This window comes from Stigmatopora argus, chromosome 9 (genome assembly GCF_051989625.1).
Source record: "Stigmatopora argus isolate UIUO_Sarg chromosome 9, RoL_Sarg_1.0, whole genome shotgun sequence".
Classification (NCBI taxonomy): Eukaryota; Metazoa; Chordata; class Actinopteri; order Syngnathiformes; family Syngnathidae; genus Stigmatopora; species Stigmatopora argus.
In genome coordinates this window covers 11,939,226-11,966,709 of record NC_135395.1, presented here as the reverse complement: position 1 = coordinate 11,966,709, position 27,484 = coordinate 11,939,226, and the positions used below count along the sequence as shown (strand labels likewise).

Below are 27,484 nucleotides of genomic sequence, written 5' to 3'. Positions count from 1 at the left end.
ACAAACCATACCATCGTATCCAAATAAACCCAAGATGCAAAGCCGCTCAATGGACTTGTGGGGAAAAGATCGTAAAAATAATGCACAGTAAGAACTCTCCAATGTTTGGATTATCGACCCACACAAAACACAAGCGGTGCACAGTCCACGAAATCAAAATATTTGTTGATGGCAGGCAAGTTTCCTACAATATATTCTGACAAAGCTTTTTTGTCTTGGCAAATCTAGAAATGTTACTATACTCCAATCATGAGACAGAACAAACCAGATAAACCAAATTCGTCTAAAAATATATTCTGGCAAAATTAAAGACAATCTTGCAAACCCAACTAAAAATCAGTTTTTACGCCAGCATCAAGCAACCTATTGCGCCTTACCTGAGTCGGTGGCTGTGATCAGGAGAACATATTTCCCTCGTATCTCGCGGTCCAAAGTCTGAGTCAAACTCAGTTGACCCCTTGAGGACAAGCTGAAGGCGCCGTCGTCATTGCCACCACTGAGCATGTAGCTGAGCTGGCCATTGGCGCCTTGGTCGTCGTCCCTGGCGACAACCTGAAACAAATGGAGATTTATTCATTTGTCGATGTATGCAATGTTTTTGTTGCCAAAAAGTTTTCCCGTGTAAGGACCAAATTTTGCCATAGCAGGATTATTTGTATGCGATTATTTTGGGGCGGCCCAGTGCAATAGTGGTTAGCGCGTCACCAAGGTCGAGATTGATGGTTCAATTCCTGGTTCAGACCTTCTTGTGTGGAGTTTGCACGGCATTGCTCTAAATTGCCTCTAGCTATGAGTGTGAGAATGAGTGGTTGTCCTTCTCTATGTGCCCTGTGTTTCGGCTCCATAGTTGCCTGGGACATGTTCCAGCACAACCCCGCGACCCGTTTGAGGATAAGCGGTCATCATGTGGAGATGAGAAAGAATATTCTTGAGCAACATCTTATGCTGACTGCTTGAAAACAAACAAAGTGTACTGCCACAGGGTTAATTTCATCACAGTAGTACCATGAAGGTAATTGTTGAGGGCAGGAAGTTCAGTGCTTATTCAATTCGCCCAATCGGATTTTCTCTGGGAAACAGTTGCTGATTCCCAACTGATCAAGAGTAAGCAGACTCGTGAGTACGGTCGTTCTCCTCCATTTTCATATGCGGCTCATTTAACCCACCATGGTGGTCATAAGCGTAATGATTTCTGTAGTGCATTTTCAGCCAAGCCGCATATTTTGGTGAAATGCCGGGGAGCACAAATTGGGCAGGACAAATTATACCCCTGTATCATTAAATCATTGGTTCACTCATGTTTTTCTCATGACATGCGGTTAGACGAGACTCCATCTCACTAGTGGTAGTGATCCACTCACATACCTACAATTATTGAGTTAGTTAAAAGAAGACAGTTCAGGGCATTTTCTCATTTGAGGTCTCTGGATTGTCATTCAAAAATACAGCAATCTGCTCAGTCAGACACCCTGTCTGTGAATGTCATTTACGTTCTAACAACTTAATCATGTTAACCACTTGACAAAAGCTCAAAGAAAATCTGGTCACCTGCAGGATGTTACTCTGTATCTCCTCAAGGTTTTCTTGAACATTGACGGTATAAGGCGAGAGCTCAAACGTAGGGGAGCAGTCGTTGACATCCAGCAACACGATGTTGACAGTAGCCCTGTCTACCCTAGGACTGCTTCCACGGTCAGAAGCTTGAACAACCAGTGAATAGGCAGACTGGACTTCGCGGTCAAGCTGTTTGGCCACCGAGACCATCCCCGTGACTGAATCCATTCTGAAGTCTCCGTTGGTATTCCCGCTTGAGATAGAGAAGCGTATTTGCCCGTTGGTGCCTTCGTCGGCATCGGTGGCAAACACTTGGATGATGTCTGTCCCGGTCAAAGTGTTCTCCTCAATCTCAATGTCGTAGATATTCTGCGAGAAGCTCGGCGTGTTATCATTGATGTCCAGAACCAACATGGTCATGTCCATAGTGGATGATAATGGTGGCTCGCCTTTATCGGTGGCAACAACCGTCAGAGTATAGTTTGAAAGCTCCTCTCGGTCCAGTTCTCCAATCAACCTGACATCGCCATCTATGGTACCAATGCTGAACTTGCTTCCGAAGGGTCCTCTGAGAGAGTATTCGACATAGCTGTTGGGACCGCTGTCGGCATCTGTGGCGCGGGCAGTGAAAACTACCGTGTCCACTGGTGTATTCTCCTGGATATAGGTCATCTTTTGGGAGATGAACGTTGGCGGGCAGTCATTGACGTCCAAGAGGATGATCGACACCTGAGCCGTGCTGGTGAAGCGGGTCATCGGCGAAGGAGCCAGGTCATTGACCGTGATCACCAGGTTGTAGAAGGACTGAGTTTCCCTGTCCAGGGCCTTCTTGGTTTGTAGAACCCCCTCTTTGGATATGACAAAGTAATCCTGGGGATCACCTGATGTAATTTTGTAAAGAAGTTGTGCATTTGGACCTGCAAGACACATGAATTGATGAGTTAGAAAATAAGATAGAACAAAATTCGGATGTGTTAACTATCAAGTCTTGTGATCAGGTACACACATTACTCCTACTAATCTTAGAGCGCTTAGTGTGAAAATAGCTAAGGTTACTTAAAACTTTCCCTTTTCAATTACAACGTACCTGTATACAAACAGTTTCCCAAGAGCCCCCATTTAAATCAAGTGTGATATTGCAGTAAAAAGGTGGAAAAATGACTTCCTGTTTTCATTTGTGAACAAGCCTCTTTCCCCTATTTGGGTAAAATAATTTCCAGAGATATTAAGATATTTGAGAGTATTGTTTTTTGTGGGGTCCATAGGTCTGAATGTATGTATGACTATGATTGACAAAAAAAAATAAAACATGCAAGCAATCTTAGTCCAATTTGTTGACATGGCAACTTCCAATTCTCACACAAAGAGCATACATGACAAAAAATAGCCTGCCAAACTTGGGAAAGGAAGTGGATGTCTGCATCCCGAAAAAATAGCAGAAACCAGGAAACCATCAATTGTTTTTGGTATCCAAAAATGAGACAAGATTGTTTTTGACATGCTGGTTTTTCCTGTTTACAAACAACAAATTTCACTTTTTAATTAGATCAAGTGAGGTCAACTCTATGAAATCGGCCTTTTTCTAAATGAGCCAAGCCATGTCACGCATTACATTAGACAAAAACATAAGATCAGAGTTTAAAAGCAGCTGATGAGTTAGAACCACACACAACCTACATTATTGGATTTAATGGTGCAATGTAAAAGATACGCTACCAAAAAATACCTGACATGGATGTCTAACATCTGGTTCCAACTGCTTTATGCCTTCCTTGCCTTATCCAGTTTGTAATCAACTCCCAGTTCTAAATGAACTAAATCAGCTCACAAGATATAATTTGGAGAAAACCAAGATGTGATGGGGTATAACTGTTGTTTCATTTTATATTTTAGTAATTGTAGACCAACATTTTGAACAAAAATAGGACTAAAATGACATGGTCAATCTCGGTGGCCTTGAATGAAAAAAAAAACTGCAATTCATGATCTTGGATTACAAATGATCTTGACAACAAATAATAGATTGTGGAGGTTAGAGGAAGGGTGAACATTTCCCCCGGCATCCATTGTTTTAGATGACAATCATTGATACGCCAAATGTGCTAAAATGTATTATCTAGCCTCATTTCCACACATTGTGTTTGTACAAGAAGCTGAAACAGGACGCTGTTGTTGAAATCTTGGATGTATGGGAGGCTACTAATTAAAAAAAAATGTTTCTAAATGCAAACTTCAACTCTTCAACAAACTTTCAATTGACTTTAAAAGTTGAATGTGCTGGCTTCACACCACTGCTGCTTGCTTTTAGTTGCTATGTTGTCGTGTTTGGGTGAGTGAGGCCTCCCTCCATACAAGCAAATGACATGCAAAACCAGAAAGTGGTTCCATTCAAAAAGCTTCTGTGACATGATCTTAAATTGAGCATTGGTAATTCAACTCAACGGGGTAGTCATGTGGAAAGCATCTGCACCTTCCCACAGTGTGAGTGTATTTACAGTACACAAGTAATCCCTTATCAAAGGCATGAGTGCCATTTCCATCCTAGTTCAGGCTACTCTATCCACAGACAAAGGAGGGGGGGTCAAAGGGCAGGGCTTAGGAAGTGCTAACAATGCTGGAGTTTTATTTGGACAGTGGGAACGGGCAGCTATAGGCTTACGAAACTGTGGTGAAGAGGCCAACTGTAGAACTGGACACCATATTTCACGAGAGTGTAGGTCAGAACCAGTGCATTAAGGGCCGAATGTAGGAGTAATTACAGGAAGCTTGGCAAAAGGTGGTCTCATAATCACATGGTGAGCAAGTCGTATTTCATAAGATGATGCATGATATGAGGCTAGGATGCCATGAAATAGTGTATGAGATTTAATATAAGGTTTTTTTTATACGGCCGGAACATGATGGGAAAGAGTGTATAGGTGTACTAGTTTAGTTAGTCAACATTTTCCAGTGTGAGTTCAGATGTTCAGAATTGCACATGTATATTTGTCATATCAGTACTATTCACATTTAGTATGTACAGTATACAGTCCTATTTAACACTACTCTGGTATTTCTTGTGTAACCTTGACAATCCCTTCGTAATAAAAGAGGAAAATCATGTCAGCCTAATGTTGTAAATCTGTGTTACTACTACTTTTTTGGGGGAAAAACTGAAGATAGTGATATTTTGTGTGGAAATGTATTGCTATGTATGTACATTGTCTTGTGTATGCCTTCATTGAGTTGTATACATACCGTCGTCTGCATCATTGGCACTGACAGTAACAATACTGGATCCAGGCGGCAGGCTCTCTGAAATTGATGCACTGTACGCAGTTGTGTTAAATGCCGGCATGTTGTCATTCACATCCAGGACGTTGAAATACACCCGGACTGTGCTGGACTGTCCCCCGCCGTCCAGCGCCTTGGCGGTAAGGATGTAATACTGTTGAGTTTCATAGTCCAGCGTCCGCGTCACATTGAAAACACCAGTGACCGGGTTCAGCAGGAAAGTGCCGTCCTCGTCATCCTCCTCCAGCGAGTATGTGACCTCGCCATTTACCCCTGAGTCAGAATCGCTGGCCAGGATCGCCGCCACAATGGAGCCTAGAATACAGTTGGTTACACATTACACAAAAAAAGAAACTTCAAGGATTCACTTTTCATTTCCAATGCAATAAAACAAAATATCAGCAGGGGGTTTTCGCTACAAGGTTCTCTATGAATACGGATGAGTCATTCATGGCTGAAAAGCACATTTAATTTCAAAAACATAATTTCCTATATATATTCTTAAATGGCCTAGAAAGACCACCAGTTATTCATGACATTGATGAGTTAAAAAAAACGCAATGTACATTCTGTCTGTTGAATACTATCTAAATGGAAAATGGCTGTTAATTATAACATTCATTTTCTAAACTGTCTGTTTAGGGTTGTGGGTGATCTAAAACAAGCATAACCACATAGTTAAGAACTAATAGTCAGGTAATCTAACCATTAGGCCTTGGTGCTGCTAGGGCTGTCACTATTTTAATACCATTAAGAGTTTTGATCAAGCACCCTAGATCGAGAATCAAGACTGCCATCTACACTTCGCTGCCAACAACCCTTCCATTGACCCAACATCAGGGGAAACTCAGGGTTAATTATTGAGCAGAAGAATACTTGGTCATAGGTTGAAGAAATTATCAATCCTACAACCTTCAGGTAAGAGATACCCCTCTGCAAAACTATTCATCTACTGGAGGCATAGCATTAGCGACAACTGGGGGTTGTGTATTTTGCAGATACTTGGACATAGAAGCACAAAGGATCAAACATCGTTCAAGTGTAAGAAAATCCCTACCTGAAGCTGTATCTTCAGGAATGTCAAAAGAGTACATTGGCCGTGAGAATTTTGGTGTGTGGTCATTGACGTCCTCGACGGTGATATTCAGCCTCATGTCCGACGACTGCTTCCCGTCATCGGCGCGCACCAGCAGAGAGTAACTGGAGCGGCGTTCGCGGTCTAGTTTCTTGGTGGCGATGAGGTCACCGGATTCGGGGTCGATCCGGAAACTGTCGTCCGCACCGCTGATGATTGTGTACGTCACCAGAGCGTTTGGGCCCTTAAAATAGAGAAATAAAACTGGTGATCAGGTTGCAGTTGTCTTTTTTCGATTGAATATCCTGGTTAGCGTTACGGGCAACCTGAAGTCTAGTCCAGATGACTGTGTAAGGGAAAGTGTAAGGGAGACTGCAGCCTGAATTGTTGACCCATTACAGAGCAAACAGTTGAAGTTACATCAAGCATCCTCGTGACTCAGGGAGAAGACCCAAATGAAACATGTTTGATCTTGGCTTTCTCAGTATTGAACTTGTTGAACTTTTTACGGCTAAAACCAGGCTAAGGTAGAAAAAGCATTTCATGTACACCACTTTATGCAGTTCAAACCACAACAAAAGCCATGCTTTCAGAAAAACTTTCCATGTTTAAAGATTCACTGAGTTTCTCTCATAAAGTAACTAATGCCGTCTTTGCTACAAATAGCGCAGCATGTGACAGCCTTCATTGCAGCTATGGCAAGAGGCTTTTGAATTGGTGTACAGGCCTTGAATGCGATAGGGTGTGAAAGGGTCCGATGACAGAAACTTGACATTCAGGTTTGTGCACGCAACAATAGGAGATTAGAAAACTGTCTCGTCTTGAGGTTTTCTTATGCATTAAATAACAAAAAAAAGACATCAAAAAGCATTTGCCATTTAGTGGAATGAGGGAATGGCTCTTATTACAGCTACTTAAAAGCTGAGTGAGAAGGGTCTCTTTCAGTTGTGTCTGGGTAGGTTTGCAGGCTGCTTTTTGATCCTGCCTGGACAATGGCAAGGCTTATGTTGAGCTGTGTCCATTAGCATATTTACTGGCTGTTGACTGATGACAATTGGATTCACATGGCATGGTGGATTTAGCGACTTTTTTTCTGGAGGTACGTGCACCAGCGGGTGTCAGTATAGGAGAGCAGAAGTAGGAAGGCATGATAAGGAAACCAATTTTGTCCAAGGGGAGACGACCGTTTGACATAAAAAAATTAGGCCTAAAAGTCACACAAATGTTCAAATGTGCCAATCAACTTATTTCAGTCAGTCACTACTCATGACAAATTCTTTTTTCAACTAGTATTTCTTGAATGCTTGACCTTGCCTCATTGCATTAGCAGAGACCAATTCTTGGGTCCAGGTGCAGTAAAACTAAAAAGTAAGGCAGCCGGCGTGAGGCTGCACTCATCTAAAAACCCTGCTGTCATCAATCAGTGACTCTCGCTCTGGCAATCCCATCAACCACCTGGGGTACAGTCTAGAAACCAACACTGGTCGGTTTGCCAATTAAATTTTGCAGCAGGCGGTCATTTTTGTGAAAGTTACGCCCTAAAAAAATGGAAATCAGTTTTTCTAAATAATCTTTTTGGCAACATGATTAAGATCTGAGACACTAACAGCACTCTTACTCTTGACCTTGACTCAAGCCAACTTTACAGCCCTCGATAGACACATCATTGAAAAGGGGTGGCTGAGGGGGGTTAACCAATTAAACAGCAGACTTCCAGGAGCAGCAAAAGGAAACACATTTAGCAGACAGAAGACCTCAGAAAAAACTCGGCAACGTAGACATTTGAAAAACTATGTGCTGACACCCGTCACCTGTCTATTTGACAGGGTGGCTATCCAGGAAAAAAAGAGTTAGCCGCAGCTTTGACTTGAATGGGTTTCCAGGGCTTCTGTAATTTAGCCAAGATGGCAGCAAAGTTGACGTGTCTGGGAAGGCAAAGGAGACGACGCATTCTGGATAATTGACGAGGGATAAGAGTGCATCTGGATTTTTTTTGGGCCATTTATGGCTAAGGTTTTAAAAAGTGGATTTAAATCATGTTTATTTTTGTTTTGTCATATTTCCGCAGCCGTGTTTGACCAGGATATAGATCAATTAAGGTTGTAAATCTGATTTTCATTGCCCTTTTTCAATGTTCAAAATCCAAAATTTACGAATCTTGTGTTAGGCATGCCCAAAGCTCCTTAATACCCATCTACATTAATGACTTCCTGGCACTACAGTAAAGTTGAGGCACACTTCTAGGGCTCACAATTCAGGGGATCCTTGACAAATATCAATGACCAAACCATCTGTGGTGTTTTTTTTAAATCACATCAGTTAAGAGAAAGTTTCATCAGATTCTAATAGTTGACATTTATTTTGACTCTCAGATGCTCCTCTCTGCTCCTCTCTGGAGCAGTGTTGCAATTTGTCCTAATCAAAAATGCACAAGTGAAATGTTTCACGGGGGGAGCTAATCTAATAAAACACATAAGTGAGGTGACAAAGTTTTCAAAGGTTTTGAGCTTCTATTGGTCCTGGTGCACTGATTCAAATCCAATCCTTTTAAGGTGAAAACAGGCCCAGACAGACAGAATTTTACTACACAGTAAGGTCTGGAATATGATGTCTGCATTGAGCCTGTCAGCTGGTCAACAGATTGGCCTCAAAGGGGAATCTTCCGATCTGTTGCCGGTGTCGGCGCAACTTGGGTTTCCTGTGTGAGGATGTGGGCAAAGAACTTGGCGGTAGTAGAACTCTTACATCTTAGCAACCTCTTTTTGCAAAACCGGCATACATACGCTTTCTGTTTCAATTCAGCTCTTAATAATGGGACTTTTCTTTTTTCGCTAATGTTGAAAATAGCTCGTGGCTCGTAGCTCAGACTGCCATCCCATTAAATCCGCGTAAGGAAAAAGTGAGCATAATTTCAATTCCATATGCCTCTCGAGATGAAAGGCCAAATAACGTCCCAAAAATCCAGCATTCCCCCAACACTTGAACCTGCCTTCGGCACTGATTTACAGTCAATACGTAGCCTAAAAAATAAAAAAATAAATGCCCGTAAGTGCGACTTTATGACTTTTCTCACACGACGCGGGGCCGAGGCCAACAGCTGCGCTTTCAAAGTTGTGTGGCCTCATCATTTCAACTTGAGACTATGTTGGCTCTTTGTGATCTCAAAGGTCCAACTTTTGCCCCAGGATTTAATGTTCGAAGTGTGACTAAGCAACTAATGACGGGAAACCTGCTCCTCATTGAAGGGGGAAACCAATGATGTAATCCAAAACAACTTGATTCATTTTCTATGGGGTTCATTAGCTTCAGATAAATAAAGAAATGGTGTTCTAAATGCAACGCTAGATATGAGAAAAAAAAATGGCTTTAAGTTATTTTGGTCTCACATTCAAGTTTGAAATCAATAGAAGATTGGAGTTCCTCTAATTAGTTTAAAAAGATTTGGATTGGATCTTGCCCGCTATTAAAAACAATGAGCGGTTTTTCGAGATGTTGCACAGATACCGAAATTATTACGGCACTAAAACAACAATCGATATTGGGGAGTACTAAGAAATAACGTGCCAGTGTGTTCTTTTCAGGATATAGTTTCCAACCGCTGTATCAAAAGAAAAAAAAAGTACATTTTTGAAACAAAACCCCCCAAAAAGGTGGTATTGCAATACTAAATTTTGCCATATTGAGATTCAAAATTACTTTAACTGAGCAAACAGATTACAGCATGTTCTGTACCGAGGCATTCACCCTTTTGTGATAAAATTGTTATTTCGGTGAAGCTATTTTAAAGGTTGCTATTAAAAAGTGCAGAAAAAGTATAATATATAAGCCACAGTTTAACAAGGTAGTGTTTTTTTCTATTTTGGATGGGATGCCATTGAAGTAATGCGGGAGGATTAGCGACAGGGCGAGACGCTCCGATGGGACTTCTCAGATATCATTAAAAAAAACATGGGGGAAGTCGGAACAATTTTCAAGTGCACATGTCGGCGCTGTGTTTTAGGGGGATTATGGGGAGTGGGCCAATGTGTTGATACGCCGCAGCAAACGAGTGTTTGTAATCTTTCTTGGTCAGATGTGAGAAAGGTCAAGCGCTAATTTTAACCTTGCCGACGGCCGGTAATCCCGCATTGTTGTGAGAGTGGTATGAGAGCGTCCAGTCAGTGTAAAGAAGACACTCATGTCGATACACTAAGGCTGGCTTTTACACAGTGGGGCTCAAGTGACACATTCCTGACGGGGCACGTGATTTGGTGAAAAAACGAACAGCATAAAGATATTAAATGTTAGGTGACAAGATTACAAACTGTATACATTTTCTGACTTGTATTTGTAGGCCTTATTCACGACAAGGAAGTTCATACTTTGCTTTCTTTGGTTCGGACAAAAATATAATTTGCTAAACAGTTTGAGTTTGGAGCAGTTTCTTTTCACGTTTCAATTCTTGCAAGAGTTCCTGGTCTTGATAACAGTGGAATAAAATGGTCTGGGTGTGGTAAAGTATTTAAGTAAATCCAGGCCGATCAGTACAGGTGGAAATACGTTCTCAGAGGGCCTTGGATGTGATAATATAGATAGATATGATAGTAGACAGTATTGTCTGTATTCACTGTATTTGTCGTGATTTTTAGCAGTTCAGGTTTGCCACAAGCTTGAAGGGAAATATCCAGATTTATTTCATACTTTTCACCTTTGTTTTAGAATGTTGCTTGTTTAGGGTGGTCCTGACAAAATGAGCTAGTGCTCACTTTACCTTGCAATCTCCTATGGGCTGTTTTCAAATCCAAGTTTTAAAAGCAATTGCGTACAAGTTGCCAATTTGTTGACTTTGTTTTGGGGAATTCATACTCCTCTAAGGGACTATTTTTTTTCCAAAAAGCTATCAGCAAATCCCACGATATATTTTGGTTTTATTGGATCCTCGTGTCGACGTCTTCCAAGTGTAGTCAGAATGTTTTAAGTCCATAGACAGGGTTAAAGTTTATAACATTATATTTGGCCAAACTCTAAATTACAAATAAAATATTGACTTTAATCAAAAACTACTTCTCTTCATGATTTCTCTCATAGGTATCATGGAAGAATTTCTTTGGAACTCACCAACCTTGAAAAAGTACAAGTAGCACCTCGTGTATTGGTTTTTCTACAGTGCGAAACAAAAATTGAGACCCCATTCCGAATCAAAATGAGTCCCGCGGTACCCTGTCTGGGTGTGCAAAACAGGTGCAAAAACACAGCTAGGCCTTCCAGAAACTTGGGGAGCCGTTACCTCGTCTGCATCCGTGGCTGTTAGCTGCATTATCTTGAAGCCGTCCCCCACGTTCTCCTCAATAGTTACGTCCAGGATGTCATTGGGGAAAACTGGAGGGTTGTCGTTGACGTCCTGAAGTGTAATCTCCACCTGCGGAGGGAGAGGGAAGGACCACCAAGGTTTTGGTTAGAGCTCAGCCAAAATGAACCTGAAGTAGAATATGTGAGCAAGAATGAGCAAATGAACTGTACACTTGTGTAGTGGTTACTGAAAATAAAGCCATAGCTGTGGATCATTTGCCAACATTTCTACATTTCCTTAGGTTACAGAATATAAGCCGCTGATACCACATGAACGGCGATGCTTTCTGTTTCTCTGAGTGATATTAGGGTATGTACTATTCCTGATATAATACCCGACACGACTTGTCTCGAAGTGGTACTTAGGGAACCACAATGTGGCTTCTAACTCGACCTCACGCACCCCGCAGGCCCGCATAGAAAACATGCATTACACTATTACCAATGTCAAGGGCTGCTTTGCTTAAATGACGCAAAATAAACACACATCACGGGAGACCGCAGACCCCCCGGCTGGTTAAACCTTTGGCTGTATGTGGCGATTTGTTATGCTAATTGAAATTTAATGCACGACTTTCTCTTTGTTTATTGAAATGATGTATTTTAAAGTTTTAGGCAAGGCCGCACTTGTTAACTTGTCCTTGGATTCCCAAACAAATAGAATGATATTCCATTTTCCACATTTATAATCTAGGATATTACAAATAGTGTTGCATCGATATGGCACTGAAATATGTCATTTGTAGTGTCATTTTGGTACTGTATCGGCATATTATTTAAATTTTGTACTCTTTTCTAATCATGTTGCTGCTACAAAACTGCAATTTCTCCAAATCAAATTTAACAGAGAATTATTCTACTGAATTTCCTTTAATATTCATATAACCTGCAAAAACACGTTACATAAGATAATGTTGAAAACCCCTTGGAGACACTGCAAGTGAGGCGTTTACAGTTTCAGATGTTCCGTCTCTGTTTGTGACTGTATTACATTTCCACAAGTCAAACGGGGAGCCCCCAGGCGCCCCCACTTACCCCAACGTTCATTTCAAAGTCAGAAAGCATGCAGTTTGAACCATAACTGTCATTTTTGCCTGATGTTCCCAGTCTTTTTGGCTCGATGAATATGCGGGTAAAGACAATTATGGATTCTTTTTTTCATTACTTTGCCCCCTATAAAATACTGGCAGACAAAACTGTGTGAATGGGAATACTCATAGGAAATAGGAGGAATAGGGGGCTCATGAAATGTCAACAAGGGCTTTATTCAAGAGTTTCCTGCTGTAAATGCACAATGAGTCTCAAGGTCTTGCCTTGACATTGTTTTCTATGACACACATGCAACGATCAAGTTTTAAGTATAACCAGTGTGATCTCTGTTTTATTCATTTGTTCAGTTTTTATTAACACTGGAATGATTTTTACATGAATTTTAGACAAACATATATTTTAAAAAATCAAATAAATGATTTATTTTAAAGACCATATATGTACATTAATAATTGCTCATATTTTTTTCTCTAAACTGGGGATTTAAATAAAATTCAGAAGCGTTGACCATATGTGACTAACCGGGAGGCAGTTCATGTCTCGCAGAGCTGCCATCTACCTATTTTTTTTTCAGTCTATGGCATTAAACCAGCTCTCGGCTCCATATTGTCATGAACGAGAACGAGAGGCCTCTTGACCTAAAAGTTAGGCAAACATGCCACTATAACAGGGACGGTCGAGTCTACTTGAGCAAAAGGAATGGGGGAAAAGTCAACAAACAATGAATATTTATTTCTCCCCGTGTGTGTGTGGTGGGGGTTTCCCTTTGGGGGTTCCCCTTGATGTGTAAATAATGCAAGGCCCACTTGTGAAGACTGAGCTAATTAGGCTAGAAGCACACTTATAGGAAATAATTACGCTTAAAATTATTTATTAATTTTTTGGGCCACAATTTTGCATTCAGCACCTTGATATTTTAAAGCGCTTAAAAGGGAAAGATTGTTGATCATGACAGAAAGTAAGGCCAAGAGGAAGGATATGTAGTGAAGCTTATTAAGCACTATACAAGGCAGGTAAAACCCTTCAGTTTACACTCTAAATGATTGTGTTTCACGCTTGCCCCGTTTCAAATTACACGTGGCCTCCAAACGTGTATTATTGATGTGGTTGTATGAATGATTCACAGTTCAAGTGCAACATAAACAATTAACAAAAAAAGTAAAAACTCCCTCCTATCATGGCGAACAGAAATACAATGTCCGTGCAACCTTGCAAGAATATAAGGTCCGAATCCATACTAATTTAGTGTTTTAGTAACATTCTATTGTAAATAAAATGCTTTGATAAAACGGCTGATTTTATTTCCATAGAAGAAACTCCCACTTTAATATTTCAGACCACTATGAATCAAGGAGGATCGATAGTCTCTTGTTTTGACGTGTAGTTATCGCAGAAAACCTCAAAATATATTGTAATTATTATGAAATATAATGAGTTTCGACCTCCTTTACCTCAATAAATCAACGTTCCTTTTGGTTGCACACGTACTTGGAGTTTCTGCTGACAGTCTACATTCCGCCAAGATTAAAACGACAGAACACGGAATATAGCAAAATTAATGTTCCATCTCACCACTGCCACGCGAGAGGAACGTTTTGGGAATCTTGGCTCAAGCTAGAGGCAAAGGAAATGTCGCTTGGAGCAATATTCCCACTCAAAGTTACAAAACGGCCGAATGCAAAATCTGGACATAAATGCAGTGTGTCCGTCCGATTAGTGACTTGAGCAGGTGCTATACTAATTACAAATATCGATATTTTAAAATCAATGCGGTACAAACGTTGCGACTGGAAATTCCACATGAAATACATATTTTAAAGTAAATCTTGATAAGAATGTAATTGTCTGATAAAGCAGCAGTGGTTTCAGAATGATTTAAGTACTTGTAAGAAGTAGTTGACGTGTCAAGGTCGAGACAAAAATTTCCCATTACACTTGGCCTGACGTTTTAAAAAGCAATTTGCATTTGGACTTCTTTTAAATACTGATTCTACTCCAAACATAACACTACATCATCAAGCAGGAAGCTTGATTTGTACGCATTTAAATCTTCTCCTCCACCTGCTTTTGGGAATCCCAACTCATCCTGCTATCTTTTTTCATCACTCCCAACTTCCGAGTCTGTCAGACTCCCTTTCCATCAGAATTTTGATGGTAGTCTCTGGAGGAAAATTTGTTTTTCTACTTGGGTCACGAAGAACGAGGTCACAGTACTTGAATGAATCTAAAGCTGTACATTTATACACCTCAAAAGTTAAATATTTGGGAATTCCACCAAAACTTTACTTCCAAACACAGGAAATTATGGGAGTTCATCAAGGGTTCATTGATTGCAGTTGATGAGGAAAGAAATATGCCCACTGGTCTCTGGATATTGAACAATTTGCATAAATGCTACTAATACTGATAATAAAAGTCAACTGACTAAATAAGAAAATGCAAGAGATTGTCCAAGTAATGTGCATAGTAAAACAAGTCTGGGTCAAGAATGAAGTCGGTGTTTTCTTCATAAGTAGTATCCAAAAAGACATTGTAATTTTCAAACTACAAAATGCTATTTTTTTCTTCTTCCAGTTTTGAGGAATTTGGAGTCATGGTTATTTTGCATTTTCCTTTTTAATTTATTGGCTGTCATTGATGACACTAGATGTCCAATCCATTTGAAATGGTAGGGTTGGCAGAGAATGAATAAAGGTTTATTTGCTCACTCAACCTCCCACTTTAAATGGATTGGACGTCTAAAAGTGAAAAACTGATTTAAAGAGTTTTAATTATCCGGTCAAATTTGGTGGGTACATCTTGGAGTCAGGTGTGTCTTATTATCCCCAAATTACAGTCATAAAAAGGCTTCTCTTGCTACGGTTTTGCCCGATACTTAACCACTGACTGCAAACCATCACAATTTAAAGAACCGCATCCAGACATCCTCAGCAAAAATCAAAATAATGATTCCCACATCTTCTTCAGGTTGAAACTATTCCTTCCAGAAAAAAGTCCCTGCTGTCTAATATGATATGTAATATGTTTTACTTGTGCAAAAGTCTAGTGGCCGCCTGGACAAAGTGCAGACCCCATGTCTGCGTTCCTATATCTAAATGCTATATAGCAAGGAACCCGCAGAGTACCATGCTGTGTAATAGAAATGAAAGCGGTAGAAGACTGCATTTAAATATCATTTATGCTATTTATCCGGTCCAGCGTTGGCTCCAGAAAGGGGCCAATACTATGTTAAGAGTGCCATCTGGACAAATTGTCCAAGACAGGTCAAAGAGAACTCTTCCGTAAAGCGTCTTTGGCGCATTCGATCGCAAACCGTCTGGCTCTGTCAAACAAAAACCGGCGGTGTAATTCATCTTCCGACCGCAGTCATCAGGGCTTCGGGCTGAAGTACGCGAGCTCCGGCAAGAGGGGCGGAATTTGAGCATGCCGGAGATGGGAATACGCACAGCGATGAAAAGCTGGACCCGGGCCAAACCTCAACTCTCGAAAAGCCAGGATATACGATCGCCTTCCCCCCAAGCCCCCCCTTGAAATTTTAAACAGAAAAAAAGAGAAGAGCGACAAACAAAACTGGAGAGTCTGCACTGGATCACCAAGCACCTTAGCCTTACGTAACTAACGAGAAAGTGGAAGAGGGGTGGAGGGCTGTCTAAGGGAGTCCAGACAATGTCAGACAAGTGGTTCTAATAAAGAGGATCACTGTCCTCTCGACGGACCACTTCACCACCTGTTAAAAGATTGTTTATCTACAGCTGGACCCCCTCCGAGCCCCTTAAAAGCCCTTGCCAAGCTGAGCATTTTGGGACAGACCCATAATCCAACATAACAAATTACCCTCTTGGTTATGCGGACTTGTATGTTGATTCATAGAAGTTCTGGATGGAAATCCTGATAAATTATGCGTACAGAAAACAGGGCTCCTAAAAGCTGGATGTAGAAATATATACATTCATTCATTTTCAGTTCCGCTTATCCTCACAAGGGTTGCCAGCTGACTTCAAGCACCAGGGGAGATTTTTGGGATGCGGGAGGAAACCAGAGTATCCAAGAAAACCCACGGTCAGTTATTCGCTCTTCCCAGTTCAAATGGATTGGACACCCAGCACCGTTAATGGCACTGAAAGATGAGTATTTACAGCCGATCTTCCCGCTTTTACAGCGAAGAAGTTTGGTGCATGTATCCTCCCTAAGAAGATGCACAAAAAAGTTTCTAAAACCTTGAGTTAAAATCTTTTTTTTATCTTAAGAAAAAATAATTGGAACTGAGTTAACCACGCGATGGACAATTTTCTGCAACTCTATTTAAAGATTTTCTTGATCTTTTAATTGGGTGCAATAAACAGTCAAGTATGTCCTTCTCTGCTATCCCTTAGTGTTTTGGGCAAGATGGAAAGCGTAATTAAGACGAGGCCTGAACAGCGCTAATGGAATCAGGAGATTATTTGCAAGCCCCTGGAAGATCGAGCACTATTCAAAAGTATCAATGAAATCACAGAAAAGACCACATTCCCCATCTTGGTGTTTTGCGGTAGAATGGACATGCAAAAAGATGCATGTTCCACATCATGTAAGATGAAAGGCAAAAACAACATAAAATAATTAGCCAATTTTCACCTGAAGAGGCTTTGAGGGAACACTTCTGGGTTTTCTTCTTTCTTTGTAGGCTGGGGTAAGGTAGCATTTTTTGGTCGCATTATCACTGCACTTTGAATGGAATTACCTCCAGTTAAAGCTCTTGAAAGGGAGCCGAAATAACAAACACATTGTCTACTCTGAGAAACTCTTCGGACAGTGTTTTTCGACAGTAGTCTCTCTTGCGGCTGGGCACACATTTTATATATACATTGACCCAGATATACCAAAACGAGCTCATTTGGATTAAATCAACAAAGTTATGAGAGCATATTCATATTCACAGTATATCTCTTTTCCGGTTTGGTCATGTGATATTCACTTTCCTGCATCAGAGCTTTTGTACCGTTGTTTTCTGTTAAAAGCAGAGAGCGGTACGGAGCAAAACACGTACTGAACAAAAATTGTAAAGAAAGTGAAAGAAAATGGATCCGTTAACAACATTAATCAAAGTGCTGTGTTTTCACCTCTGACAGCATATAGGACAGCATCTTTTTTTCTATTATTAAAATGCTTTCAAGAGGCAGTTGGATAAACTTGAAGACAAGCTAAAGAATGTTCAATAAAAGACTATGAAATGTCCTTTTTTCAACTCGGTAAAAGCAACTTCCACTAAATGACTACCCATTGAGCTTCCATCTGTTTCTGTTGGGAGTCAAAATTGGTGCACCGATCACTCATTGCACATTCATACGTGTGCAGCAAATAAACCGCCCCCTCCAACCTCACGGATGCATTTGTACACATTTCTTTCAACGATACAAGGACGTTTTAAAGGTTTCGCATATTCAGCGAAGGGCATTATCATGAAGATAGACCTTTTTTGGAAAGGACAATCCATCTTAATTAAAGCACCATTTGTATGGCCTTCAACACTGCATGGGAAGGAGCATCTCAGATAAAGACAGGATCTCAGGCCCTGGCGACTTCATTAGCGGATTAAAAAAGAAAAAGAAAAAACCTCAATGGGCTCCCATGTCGCCGACACATTTCATTATCTCCCACTGTTCATTTCTAGTTTACATTTTAAGGCCCAGAATGGAGCCAGAGCTTGATTGCTTTACATTCCTTAGGAGTTCCACATAATGCGGGGCAGCCTCTTGGAGATTTACAAGTGAGCCGTGACATCGGCTACTGGAAGGAGTCGATTATGATCCCTGACTCAGACGTCAACTGTCAGGCTTGAAGTCATGTCAGAATTGAGGCGGATGGGTCAAGTTGTAGTCCACTATGTACAGTTATCTTTACAGTTTGGTCATGTTCTAATTTTTCTCCCTACAATTAAGATAAGAGGATTTTTTTAAATGCAATTGTCTTTGTCTTCGTTGCACTTAAATGACAGTTGACTCAATTCACAAATTCATGCTGTATCAGAAGTGTGAAGAGGCAACTATAATGATGGGGACTATGAATGCTCATGAGAACCTAAGGATTTAAGAAATATAATATGTTCTAAGCCGCCTCGTGGTGTAGTGGTTCACTTGCGTGACTTTGCTGTGGGCAGGCGTGGGCTGATTGGGGGTGCGGATGGTCGTTTGTCTCACTGTGTGCCCCACGACTAACTAGCGACCAGTCTTGGGTGTAGTCTGCCTTTCGCCAGAAGACAGCTGGGTTAGGCTCAAGCGAACCCCGCAACCCTTTCGAGGGTGGGCGGTATGGAAGATGAATGAATGAATGAATAATATGTTCTACATCTGGCAAAAATGCACACTCCCACCAAATAGTTTATCTCCACTAGATGTCCAATCCATATGAAGCGAGGAGGTGGCGAATGACAGTAGTCAACAGCAGTGTGAGAAGGGATTTAGAACTTTCCAATTGAAGTTCTTCTGCTTTTGCCACAATAAACTATCTATTTGAAAACCATGCTTGGTAGAGTTGTTTTTACATGGTTGAATCCAGACTTTGCGCTTCAATCCGGCTGGGAAAACAGACGCCGAGCTAACACCTCCTCCTCAATAAATAACATTGAGGCACCTCGGTGAAAAGCACTTAAGCTCCCGGTCTGACTGCAAACTGCTGAAACAAAGCACCTCAGTGTATTTATAGTTTATAACAAAATCCAAATTAGAAGGTTCAGAGGTGAAAAAGTTTATGAAATGTCAAAATTTTACAAATATTTGCAATGATGGCAGGTCAACAAGAATAAGTATTAGTACTCCTTGCAAGGTCAGGGGAGGACTGATTACTTCCTCAATTTGATGAATTTCCTGTTCTAACAGGAAGTGGGAGCAGGAACGCAGCACAATGAAGGCTTGCTCTGTCATTTTAGAGATAAACACCAAGGTTTTACCACACCATCGGAAACTTATATCAGTATCGGCACCAATAAGGCGGAGAAAATACACTGACATGAGGATGGCAATAATACATCACCCAACTTCTTTCATGGGATTGAATGGAACCTTCTTGACAGAGCAAATTGCTTCACAACCAATGAAACTGAAATTTTTGTGGCCCTTGTTTTTATTTTTTTTACGTTACCTTTTACTATTTATTTCAACGATAATTTATTTTAGTACCGCATACCAGGAAATGGAAATATTTTGTTGACGATTCCAAGTGTGCGAAATATTTCTTCATGATGAACTGTGAGCCCGGAATTTTTTTTTGTCTAGACTAAACACCAACTTCAAAGAGCAGTCATTTGTTTTTCATCAAATTCTTGAATACCCACAAGACCTATTCTAGTGTGTTTTTTGTTAGGATTTATTTCTTCTTGCAATAGTGATAGTAATGAAGAGCAGAAGTCGGCACCCCCAGTCTACAACCCTATCCCCCCCTTTCATTTCCCTCTCCTGATCCTTAAAATATATGTCAGAGCCCCAGCAGAGGTCAGCTAACAAACGACACCCTTGTGTTAAAAGCGGGTTCTCCGCCCTCGGGGAAACTAAGGGCATCCCACAATGCAAACCTTGCGACCTGACGAGCTGACCCTCCAAACACTGGGGGGAGGCGAGCTTAAAAGGTGTTATGGATGAGCGTTGAGACAGACACAAAGGAAGAATGAAAGAAAGAATGGAGGAAAGACGATGAGAAGTCCAAGAGCTACTACCCCTCACGCATGGAAGCCTCTGTGGGGGCTTCTTAAGTTGACAATTAATAGTCCTTCTCAAAGAAGATTTAAGACCAATTGTATCACTGCCATTCGCCTGCATTGGAGCGTTACTTACACAACTGTTAGCAAATGCCAAAATACATTTTAACTATAAATGTTCATTATTTACAGTGCTTGTTGGGCAATAAAACTTCTTCGGTGCATGTGAGATGTTACACTTGACCATCCCGCTGCGTCATAATGAGATACTATGTTTTATCATTGTTTAGTTTCTGCAAATGATTCACGACAAAACTAACATGAAAATTTTCAAGCTTGGATCCTAAAAAACATGAGCATTGCCAAACAGCTACCAAAAGGGCCCAATTTTGCCAACTTTTGAGCTCATTATAGACCAGACATCATCTGCTAAATTTAAAATCCCGGGTAGTATTTGAACTAATCAATTAACGCTAAAATTAGTCTCACAATTTGACAAAATTTTAAGTGTTTTGGCGGAAAGTTTCTTTGCAAATTAAATGAGCGATTGAACACAATATTGCAGTCTTTTCCATCCATCAAAAAAAAAAAAACGAAATAAGGCCTTTGAAGCCTCAGTTCCCATGAATGAAACTAAACTTGTATGGTTTCTGCTGGCTTTCTTGTAACACTAGTGCAATTCATAGCAATTGCTCTGCGTGATATTTCTTTGAATCACTGGCTGTTAATCCAGGTCAATAAAAGAAAAATCAACTAATCCAGATTAAGGCAGACAGACACAGAACGGTTTGGTCGAACGTGCCGCCCCGGGCCTGAGGACGTCTTTTTCCCCCCCTGATTTGCGTTATTCTCATGCCTGTGACTGTTTATCTGTGTGGGAAACGACCGGTCTGATCCCTGGAGGGAATTTTAACGAGAAAGGTAATGATTAGGAAGCTGCCAAAAACGGCATCCTATTCACCATCTGTACATACGTTGCCCTGGTGACAATCCTGTCCCAAGAAAAGATTTTTGTCATTTACGTTCACGCTGTCAATGCAACAGCGGGACATTTTTTGCTGCGTCTCACTCCACCTGAATGCTTATAAAGTAAATAAAAGAGTGCATACGGTGTTTATAGTTCCCATATGCCAAAAAGAAAATGAGCTATTTTTTTTAGGACACATAGAATGTTATATATGTATTGCGTAAAATGCTAAATGCTCACATCCCCGCAGTAAAAGCATTAACATATGAATAACTATGTCTGGTGGGGCGTGGGTTATTGAAGTTTGGCTCATAAATCATGCACGGGTTTGCCAGGGTTCCAACACGAGATGCTTTTTGGTGGATTAGTCTCACAAATAAACGGCATCAAAAGCTGTGGCAAATTCTTCTTACTATTAGTGCATACCACAGGGGACTGACTAATCAGCAAAGAGCTCAAGTACATGACATGGTGACTTTCCTCAGGTACACGGTCGATTGGTCGCCGGTCTTTTGGTCGCCGGTCTTTTGGTCGCCGGTCTTTTGGTCGCCCGGAAGGTATGTGATAATTACGATTTAAATCGTTGCTCAAATTCCCTAAATACAAACTGTGAATTACTATTTAGTCATACTTAATGCCCTAGTAATTATAGATACGCTTAGAATTGGCCGGAGTGCAAAGGTATAAGAATTACAAATACTTTGTAAACCATCCCCACATTCACAATGCTGGATGGTCATTTACTTTAATAGCAACCACGCTGCTAAAAAGGAACCTTTAGATAGAAATTGCTCATTTCTGTTCAAATGTGAAACCTAACTCAAATCAAAAATGCATTAAAGCACTTTAAAAAAAAGCTGGAATGCTTCCTCTCTCTTTTCAACTTGAATTGCTCACTTCTCTTTAAAATGGTTTTTATTCGAGCAGATGCTGGAGTTGTCTTTTTTTTAAATAAGTGGTTAATCATTTGTTTCCCATGTAGTGTTACACTAATTAATAACAGTGTCAAGCCAGAAAAGGCAGTCCCACTTTCACAAGTACAGCTGTGTTTGGAAAGAGTAGCCATTTATCACAAAACAAGCTTGACCTATGTTTCTCTGTCTTCTGTAATCTATGAGCAATGAAAGCTCCAATGCGAGATCCACGCTAGCCTTACCGGGCTCCTGCAATTAATGCATCAACAGCTGGGGAGACCATTAGGATGCTCACGAGTATTGTTGCTACAGCTGACAAATATTGGGATGTTAATGATGGGAGTCTGTCAGTGAAACGGCAAACATATGGAAAGGCGTAGAGGGAGAATTTTCGGGAAGCAGAAATAGAAAAGAAAGGGTCAACGTGATGACAAAATGGATCTAAAAACAACCAGACTTGGCATTTTGGACAACATGACATCATATCATGCCTTGTTATGCAAGTAAATGCCCACTTTTTGATTCCAATATACCCACTTGCCAATAGTCACACGGATTATTAATAAAACACCTGGTCATGGACACAAAATGGCATCAAAGGTTGTGAAAAATACTGGAAACAAAACCGCGTTAAGTCAACTTTAAAGGGAGGTCTTTTTCCATATGCAACTTTGCAGCATAACAACCTGTAGATCAAGTAAAAGTGATAAACTGTTTTTGATAAACACTAGTGTGAAATTACAAATACAACAAATTAAAGTAGGGTTTGCAGCTGAAGAACTATTATGAAGAAATGCAGGAAAACTAAAAATGCTGCAGGACAAGAAAGTTTTTTTAAGCAATGTCTAACGAGTTACGAGTCCGTAACTATCACTTATTTAGGTCTTTTGCGGAGAAAACGCACCTTATGGAGAAGCACTACCAAATTCGTCATGCGCAGTTTCTGGGTGTGATGACAAGTAGGCTTTTTGTTGTTGATGATGACGACAGGGCCTATGTCCAATTATTATTATTATTATTATTATTATTAATTCCAGGGTATATCAGTAAATGTTAGGGCGGACAATATCCTCTATCAACTAACACTGACTACCTTTCTTTGTGGGAAAAAAAAGTGCTACATACGCAACAATTTGTCTTTACAGGCAGAGACCGGTCTCCTAAGCTTAGACAATATTTACCACTGTTTCTTTAAGGTGAACCGCTGAGGTCCCACTGTTAATTGATCCTAATTTCACTATATTTGCTGAATACATGCAGTGTCGTGATACGAATAAGTGACACAATTAAACCTACACTGACACTAATTAAGTATGTAAGAGTTTCCAAATATAGAAGCAGGCGACTTAGGCCATCAGTTTTTATGGCCAGTCGTTGACAGCATTTATGGCCTCGCCAACGTTACACAACACTAACAGCGAGTTACCATTTGTGTTGTATTGGCAAATGCCCATACCGTAACGATACCCCGGTTTTTAAGAAAAATAAACACTTTTGAGACTAAATGAATGAATACTCAATTGTAAAGTCAATGCTATCATAGATTGGCATGGCTTGACGTCGAATCCATTGGAAGTGGGAGTGTTAGAGTCAAACAAAAGTTCCCATCAGATGAAATGCACATTTACCAGTGATAAACTAATTGGTGGGAGGGTACATCTTGGCCAGGGGAAGAATACATTTGATTTTTTTTAACCTGTTGGCTGCCATTGACAGCAATATAGGGCCAATTCATTTTAAGCTTTAGGAGAGCAAATGGACGAATGTTCAATAGCAATGGACATCTACTTGCGACGAACTCATTGGAATTCAGAGCAGATGGATGGCTGCACTCACTTTTTTACAGTGGCGTGAATAGCTGGCAGCCATTTTGGTAATGCCGAGCAGTGGTGGGAAACTACTTGTCCAAGTACATTTTATGCAGCACGCTGCGTTATTTCTTCGTAATCCTCAGTATGACGACATTTTTTTTAGCGTCAAATTGGGACCAATATGGACACTGACTGGAAAATCATACTATCCTGCAGTGTGGCGTATGATTGCTTAATGCAAATTGTTTTGCGCAGGCCATTTCGGAGCTGACATCTGGCTCGTTATTTTGAAACTCTTTTTACTTGACAAATTAAGCCGCTCGCTCATCAGCATAGCATGATGTCAGAAGCCAGCAGAGGCCAACAAAGCTTTAAATTTCTTCATTTCAAAACAAAATTCGTTCAAAGGATGTGGACCGGCTTTTAGCGGAAAGTACTTGGAAGGGAAAGAGAAAACACATGACGTGTGTAAGCGAGGAGCCTCTGTGATGGCACCGTATGAAAGCTCTCCGCAGTAAGAATAAACAGCGCATCAGGCCAAAGACAAAAACCAGCTGAGGCTGAAACACAGCAGACCCTCATTTGAGGCGGAAGTGCTCAGCTTCTATGGCTATGCGGTTGTTCAAGCTAAACTTTGTCAGGCAAAACCAGTCTCTATATTCTCACAAAATGTTGAAATGAGCCACAAATGTCATACCAATTTCAGCAAGCATCTAAAGAGCATGTCTACCAAGTAAATTGTCTGTTTGCTTATCCTGAAAAATGTGTCTGTGAGAATGTTATTTTCTAAGGCAAAGCATCTTTTGTGTGCGGTAAATTGTATTTATTATTTTAATTCTGGAGGAAACGGGGTTAAAACTACTTTGACAAAAGTGTTAAATGAATGATAAATCCTGGTGCTGAAATTGATAGTGTTTTAAAGATCATTCAAGACATGAACTTCTGTATTTCTTCTGCACCTTTTTGGAAAAGAACAAAATGGCAAGTCCAACATTAAGATCAAGCTTTATCACCGAGAATACTTTGTTTCTTTTGTTGCCACAGAGACAAATGTTCTTTTCTTGGCTGAAAATATTTGCTGGAGCATAAACGTCAAGGGAGCAGAAATAAATGGTATAAAATGCGATTAAATGCCAAATCTGCATGGACATGCATCGTATTTTTTTCTCTCTTTCTCATCTCTGCAGTTTACCAGCAAAACTGTGTTTTGACTCAAGCCACTCCAAAAGCAACACGTATGCAATTGGGTTCTAATGGCCTGTATCCCTTTTCTTTCTTCGCTTTCTCATTAATTGCTTGTGCAGCTCAAAAACGCAAACAGCAAAAATGAAAGGTCGAAAGATAACACAAAGCCATAGGCAGAACTTGAACCACAAAGATTTCCCTCTCTTTCAACCAATACAATACTTTACTATTGTTTAAGCATGTTGATTGCCAACTAACCCATCAATCTGTCTCTGTTCTTTTTTTTCTTCATTTTAGTCGAACAAAAGCTCAAATTATATGCATACATTCATCCATATACAACACAAACGCGAGTCCATTTCACTGTGTCGGTAGCTTAAATTCCACTACTAACAATTTATCCAAACAAAATTCTGCCACAGTAAAACTCTTCGAGAAAAAGCAAAATACATTCATTAAAATGTAAAAAGAATAGTCAGAGGACAGAGTGACAAGGGCAGGCCAAGAGTGAGCGAGCAGACTGTGCGGCGTGAGTTTTATTGTCTAACTGGTTAATAGTGACTAACAGGCCTCGGCTATATGAAGCGGCCATTCATTCGGCCAGACGCCATGATTAAACCATGCTGGGCTTTAGGACAGTGGGCAGTGTGCGCCTGTGTGGAAAACAGAAGGGACAAAAAAGAGAAGGCTCTTTCTTGTCTCTATCTTAGAGGCCTGGTAACCTTAATTGCTTAATTTCATAAGGGAGCGCAAGCGTTGGCCCTCCGTCCACCTCCCGCAGAGTTTTGTCAGTCCAATTTGTCTATGACCGGGCCATGATTCTATTGACCATGTATTTGCAAGCACTCAGTCCCAATTCAGTATCAAGGCATCAGCATCTGATATTTCCTTCAGTTCTTCCAATTTCTTCTATAAGTATCCGTCCTGATATTACCATATTGTATCTTGACATGTAAGCAAGCGTACAAGGGCTCTAAAAGGGCAAACAACAATCAAATTAGCCTAAAATATTCTAAGCTATTGTTGTGGATGGTTTAGTGGAGGCAGTCGACTCTATCACGCCAAAACGATACTATCGGGCAGAGGCACAGGGTCCACTTTTCTGTGGAAGAGGTAAACATGGTCTCGCTTTGAATGGAAATGAGAAGAAAAGCTCTGATCTAAAGTTGATAGAGAAGTTTCCATTTTGCCATGGAAAATTTTGTGTGGAGACTCCTTTGGTCCTCACTAACTGATGGAGACTTTTTTTTTCGCCTGGCGGCACCAATTTAAAAGCAGACCAGTATTGCCGATGATGGTGGAGTGATTACATTTGGACCTAGAAGCCCATGCCTCTACCTCTTAAGTGGAATGCAATCTGTTCTGTGATACTGTTTGACTTATTTCAAACTCAGTAACCTCCAAGAATATTGCAGTACCACTGTATTGAAAGTTTTTGCTATTTTCCCTGACTTTACTACCATCATCAGAAATGCTGTAGTTACGGTACCAGTGGTTCCGTTGACATTTGACAAAAGGGCCTCAACTGGCATTGGAATGTTCATGAGTCATGGATGGTAACGTAGGCATATTTTCCACTGTGAGATTTTTTTTTTAATTCTCAGTTTGTTGGAGCTTTTCAACCTCTCCAAAAGTTAGAAGAAGCACTCTACCCAAGTAGAGCCCCATATGGAAAAATCTCTCATGGAAACTTGGGAAGGACACATTCTGGATAGAGCATTTTATGGTGGATGTTAGTCCAAGCGAGCTTCCATTCCATATTCAAGAAACATGAATTATGTTCTACTGGCATCGAAAGCACATTGCTGATGAAAGAGTTTCTGGTAGAGGGTTCATCTTTACCAAAAAGGAGAGCTTGTTATAAGTAAAAGACCGCTTAAGAGAATTACATGCATGAAAGATTATGATACATAAACACCGCCCAGGCAGGGACATGCTTAGGAACGTATGGTAGCCCTAAAGCAAAAAAAAATATTTACGATTGTCAGCTTGAACCATTTCCCAGGAAGTTTTTTTTTTTTCTGGGAGGCGACAATCTGAACACCATACAACCCACACCATAGGTCAATCCATTTAGATTAGCACCAATAACCTATTTTGGCTCCCAATATCAATTCTGAAATCCGACTGTATGGGACCAGGCAATGCACATACCATAGGCATAGTATTTTTGAAAAAAATCTTTTTTTTTAAATATTAAATTATAGCATACTTATTTGAATGTAAAGTAATTGATATTATAGCTTGGCCAAACACTGCCTAACTCAATGTCTCTCATAGATGGCCTTAAAAGGTCCAATTCATTCGAATGCGGAACTAACAGCGAATGAACTTCTACATTTTGATTGTAGAAGAAAGTTTCAGTTCAAGATATTCATCTGCAGCGCAGTTAATGGAATGTAACTGCACTCTTCTGGCTCTTTTTGAAAGGGCTTTTTCCCCCTCTCATTTAGGCAGATATCATCAGTTCATATCATTCCATTAATACAATTCCTGTTTTTGGGGCATACCTCCAACTTGGATGATAAATAGTTGAGTTTCCCAACAACACACTGGGTAATGCTGTTCTATATAGCCTGTTACAGGAACTGTTGAAAGCTGCTGGAAAGCAATGTATAAATGCTCCAAATAGATTTTTGGTACATACATCTTAAGGTT

The 27,484-nt window shown here is 40.4% G+C and overlaps 1 protein-coding gene across 2 annotated transcripts in view; it reads right to left on the bottom strand.

Annotated features, from left to right (window-relative positions):
- The window catches only part of fat4 (FAT atypical cadherin 4), a 77,580-nt gene that overhangs the window by 28,260 nt on the left and 21,836 nt on the right, over positions 1-27,484 (bottom strand). For both annotated transcript variants that reach the window (XM_077608916.1, XM_077608917.1), the window contains exons 2-6: positions 11,169-11,300; positions 5,885-6,146; positions 4,792-5,142; positions 1,549-2,471; positions 378-552 (exon numbers count right to left, since the gene is read on the bottom strand). In XM_077608916.1, the coding sequence (XP_077465042.1) occupies positions 378-552; positions 1,549-2,471; positions 4,792-5,142; positions 5,885-6,146; positions 11,169-11,300 (1,843 nt within the window). The remainder of the gene's footprint in view (positions 1-377; positions 553-1,548; positions 2,472-4,791; positions 5,143-5,884; positions 6,147-11,168; positions 11,301-27,484) is intronic.